We start from the raw sequence: 4620 nt of genomic DNA, 5'->3' as shown, positions 1-4620 counted from the left end.
CTAAACAGAGAAGCAAGAATGTACAGGTTTAAAATACTGTAAGCGAGGGCTATAAGCTCTGATACTTAGCATTACCTAGAGAAAAGAACGTGCTTGAGTCTAGGAAATCAGACTAGTATTAGGGTACCAGTATAGCCCTCGCTATCAGTGCTTGATAACAATGAAATTTCATTAAAAATGAGTATCTTAACGCCGGCCTTAATTTCCTGCTCCAAAGGGATTTTTTGATGTTTAGCGTTTTTGGCACCTCGGGCCAGCTGAGTAGCTCTCCTCCCATTTTGGGTACAGAGCATCATAAGCCAGCTGTTCTCATGCCTCTGCATCAGTCTGGTAAAAGATCTTATCCCTCTGGATATTCTTGACATCTCTTTGCCATCTAAAGCCAAGGGGTTAGACATGGTGGACTTATACTTAGCTATAAAATTCTTAAAGCCCATGCCTGACACCAAAGCAGAGGCATTTTAGTACTTACTTTATTGAAATCTCTTCAAATATACTGGGTCTTAATAACCTTTGCTGCTTGAATTCTTCCAAGTAATTAAAGTCTCCTTTAAGAATCACTTGTTGATACAGAATTTCAGCCCAGTCAGGAATAAAGTCATAGGCCTCTGCCACAATGGAAGCCTGAAAAGGGTGGAGGGGAGGAAGGGAAGGAGGACACGGTTAGAGGCAAACGATTCTAGAAAGCAGCTCGACACTGCGCGCTCAGCGAGTGTGGCCGCTGCCGATGACGTTCAAGCCTGGCTGTCAGGGCTGGTGAGAAGTTTGACGTTACCCTTCCCCTGACACCCCATTCTGATCTTCACAAATGAGTGAAGAGAACTGCTGATGAAGAATATTTCTCTCACTCAGCTCTGTTCAGTGAAAGGGCTGATTCCCTGATAACTATCCCTCCTTGTTAAAGGGCTGGAACCGGCCTCCCCGAAGCCCTGGCTTTTTATGCTATCCCGAAAGCGCACACATTCTGGAAACGGGCTCAGAGGTGCTCACGGGACCACGAGCAGGGATGTTCCCCTGAACCTCAACTGTTGAAGTGCAAAGGCTTAACAGTGCGGAGAAAGGGGACGGCATGCGGCCTCGCTGGTCTCCAGCCTCTGCCCAGACGACGTGCTGGCGAGAAGCTCCACTGTGCAGAGGCGGCTGGGCGGGTCAGGCTGCAAAGGCAGGGCTGGCCGGCCTGAGACCCCCAGGGAAGCCGCACAGCCTCTGGGCCCTGTGACGGACACCAGGAGAGGCGAGGCCGGCGGTCCTGCTGGGTCTTTGCGCTCACCTGGTAGAACCGAGGCAGGGCCGTGATACAGTCCATCAGCCTGTGGCGACTCAGGTTGATGAGCATTGTGTTCTGGCCGGTGTTCAGAAAGTGAATCTGCAGCGTTATCAACTTGGTGAGCCGCTGACAGCGCAGGGCCTGGCGCACGCAGGAGTCCTGAGGGGCAAGGGCGGAGGTCGGCACGGATAGACTTGGTGACGTCTCCCCTGTGACCCCTCCAGCAGCGGAACAAAGTCACTCCTCCTGCAAAACCAAGCCCCAAGGCCAGTCTGACCAAGGCTCCCGGTTACCTTGGCGTAACTCTCCGCCGCGTCCAGCATCAGAGTCAGGGCCTTCAGCAGCAGCTGCTTCAGTCGCCGCCCATCCTTGACGTGGTCCTCTGCAGGGCGTGGAGCGGACGTGCCTGTGTGGCTCCCAGAGCGGGCTGCTCTCGCCCAGGGCAGCAGCGTGGGCTAGAGACTCAGCCCAGCTCGCGCCCACAGGGAGGCAGCCGTGTCTCGCTCAGGTGAAGTGAGCCTCGCGCACTCCCTCCCTCCGCACACGCCAGAGTGGGAGCCCCTGCCCTGTCTGGTCCGCTCCTCTCAAGCGTCCTGGCAGGCGCCCACAGCCGCAGCATACAGTGGTTCCTGACAGAGGACACCTCTGGACGCACGGGCTACAAGAGGGCTAAATGCCTTCCGACCCCCCTTCCGCCTCCTTTCCGCCCCGCTGGGACCCACCGGATGAACGTCAAGAAGCTGAGGTGGGTGTCAGTCTCCTGGTCTCTTGCCGTCCTTAGCCCTGAGACCCTTCCCTGGCCAGCAGCACTGCCCCGGGGGTGCCGCTGCGACCGCTGCTTACCCCAGGGCTGAGACTCGATCAGCTTCAGCTGGATGCAGGCAGCTGCCTCGTGGTTCTCGCCGATCTCCCGGCGCATGCTGAAGCACAGCGCGGTCATGTTGTGCTTCTCGCTGTCGCCGGGGCGGCAGCGCTTGATGTAGTCCAGCAGGGCCGTCTTCAGGGTGCCGCTCTGCCCAGAGAAACCGGGTTACCGAGGCCTCGGCCAGGCACTGCAGAGCAGGCAGGGCTGACCTAGTCCTTCGCTTCTGCAAGTTCCTCAAAAACTCCCACGGAAAAGGAAAAGAGGCCCAAGTGAAGGCATGTTCCTGCTACCCTGAATACAGGCGAACGGCACATCCTCCCTGCTGGCCGGAGTGTGAACCCCAAGACCTGTCGGAGGAACAGCCTTAACAACGTGTACACGTGCATGAGCCTTCACAACTCCACTCTAAGTTCTGTCCCTCAAGAAGCAAGCAGAGGAAAGGGCAAAGATGGATATAACAAGGATACTTGATAGCAAACAATTAGAAATAATCCAGATGGCCAACAAAAGGCTAATGTAGCCACTAGAACCAATGTTGACTTGAACACTGAGAAACGCAGGCTATTCCCTATCTGCTCAGCATGACACAAGTTTAGTAAAAAATGTAAACATGTACACACACACGTAAACATGCATGTGTACATGCTTGTGGGTGCATGTGGAAACCAAGGGCCGGCACCACACTGTTAGCAGTGACTACAGCAGCTAGACACAACAAGGCTTTTTCCGTGCTCTGTTTCCCAAGTGGTTGTTTTAATACGGAATGCTCACAAATTTCTGTGTCACCCTTGTGCAGGGGTCATGCTCATCTCTGTACGACTCCGGTTCTTAGTATATATGCTGAAGTAAGCAAATGTCTTAAAATGCATTACTTTCGTAATTGGAAACAAAGTTATTAAAAGAATGCTTCAATGCAGAAACAAAAACGCCTCCAGAACAATTCTACAAGCCCTGAAAGGCACCCCTTGCTCCTTTCCTTGTGACTGGACTAGTCTGCCCTGACACCACTGAGCAGACCTTTCTGCTTCTCTGAATGCTGCTTGTTAACTCAGAAAAGCAGGCTACTTCCTACCCGCACAACATATAGAAAAATATGTCTCTCAATCCTGCTTGGCTGGCCCAAGTTCTCAGATAACAAAGTGCACCTAGGTTTTCATTAATTTCTGTGGCCCTGCTACACAGCATGCGGGATCTTCGTTCCCTAATCAGGGATCACACCTGCGCCCCCTGTATCGGAAGCAGTGTCCTAAGCCACTGCACTCCCCGGGAAGCCCCACAGGGAGGTGAAATGGGTGGAAACAATACTCAGCCCATGAAAGACTTGGAAACAGACTCTCAGATGCAGCCTGGTGTCAGACAGCTTGTCTAAGGACAGACAAGAACCAGAGGCCCAAGGCCTGGCGAGCCAGGCCTTTGCTTCCCAGCCTCCTTCCTGGTCACTGTAAGCAGCTCCACAGCTTTCTAGGCCCAGAGCTCGGCACCCACGTCTGAGCAGCTCTTAGGAACACTTTTTCATGGTCCCGTGAAAACTCTCCACTCTAAGGGCCCAGGCAGGTCAATCCGGGGAGGGCTTTTGCCCCTGCCAAAGCAGGCCTTGGGACAGGAAGTGAGGAGCCTTGCTCTTCATCACTGCGTCTATCAGCACATCTGTGACCTGGCTGGAGCTCTGGAACCTCAAGCCACTGGTTTTGGAGTATGTCTGAGGGAGGTCCTTGGTTCTCATCTTCCATATCCCGCAAGTCCACCCTGGTTGGGATTACTCCTGAGAAAGCCCGAGACTCCCAAGGGTCAGGAGAGCAGCAGCTCCGAAACACTGTGCACCTACAGGGTCCAGCTTCTTCCTCATGAGCATCTCAAAGCAGTGCCTCTCGTGCAGCAGGTCGAGCATGTACGTCATCTCACTGTACCTGCCGATGCCAGTGAGGAGACGCACCTGCAGGGAGAGAAGGCAGCTTGCGTCAGCACTGCTTGGCGTTCTCCGAGCCAGACCCCCCTCCTCCTCAGCTCGGCTAGGCGCGTTCACATACCCGGCTCCAGCGGGGAGCAGGGTTAATGGCCAGGCTGCCAGGCTCCCCTCCTTTCCTCCCGCCTGCCTCCCCTCGTCCCGGCCCCACGTACCCAACAGGGGCCTTCTCTGGAGAATTCATACATGCTAGGCGCTGGCTGTCCCCTCCTCTGCTGTCTAAACATGACCATCGCGTGCTGAAGGGTCATCCTCCTGGGCAGGCACCCTTCTGTCCCCACACTCCTAATTACAGCACCCAACTGCTTGCTCAGCTACTTGGGTCAACTTCAAGCCTACAGAATTTGCGGAAGTACGGGAAGCCTGAGTTGCCAGCTCCTTTCAATTCACATATAAGAGGCGGGTCTGAGCCTTGTTTTGCGGGGAAAACGACTGCTGTCTTAGCCCTCTGGAAAAGTGGGGTGAATGGGTGCGACAGCCTGGAGCACGGCAGGGATCCTCTCTGATTTCTGTTCCTTTGGCGCT

At 54.4% G+C, this 4620-nt stretch overlaps 1 protein-coding gene and 1 non-coding gene across 2 annotated transcripts in view; both read right to left on the bottom strand.

Annotated features, from left to right (window-relative positions):
* The window catches only part of SPG11 (SPG11 vesicle trafficking associated, spatacsin), a 74844-nt gene that overhangs the window by 595 nt on the left and 69629 nt on the right, over nucleotides 1-4620 (bottom strand). Inside the window, exons 35-39 of the mRNA XM_068965609.1 lie at nucleotides 3958-4065; nucleotides 2111-2279; nucleotides 1561-1649; nucleotides 1271-1426; nucleotides 473-624 (exon numbers count right to left, since the gene is read on the bottom strand). Coding sequence (XP_068821710.1) covers nucleotides 473-624; nucleotides 1271-1426; nucleotides 1561-1649; nucleotides 2111-2279; nucleotides 3958-4065 — 674 coding nt within the window. The remainder of the gene's footprint in view (nucleotides 1-472; nucleotides 625-1270; nucleotides 1427-1560; nucleotides 1650-2110; nucleotides 2280-3957; nucleotides 4066-4620) is intronic.
* On the bottom strand, nucleotides 2884-2985 carry LOC138074720 (U6 spliceosomal RNA). The gene has a single exon (XR_011144533.1). It is a non-coding gene; the product is annotated as a U6 spliceosomal RNA (small nuclear RNA).

This window comes from Capricornis sumatraensis, chromosome 2 (genome assembly GCF_032405125.1).
Source record: "Capricornis sumatraensis isolate serow.1 chromosome 2, serow.2, whole genome shotgun sequence".
Classification (NCBI taxonomy): domain Eukaryota; kingdom Metazoa; phylum Chordata; class Mammalia; order Artiodactyla; family Bovidae; genus Capricornis; species Capricornis sumatraensis.
The sequence above is the reverse complement of the archived record's forward strand: the minus strand, read 5'-3'. Positions and strand labels throughout refer to the sequence as shown.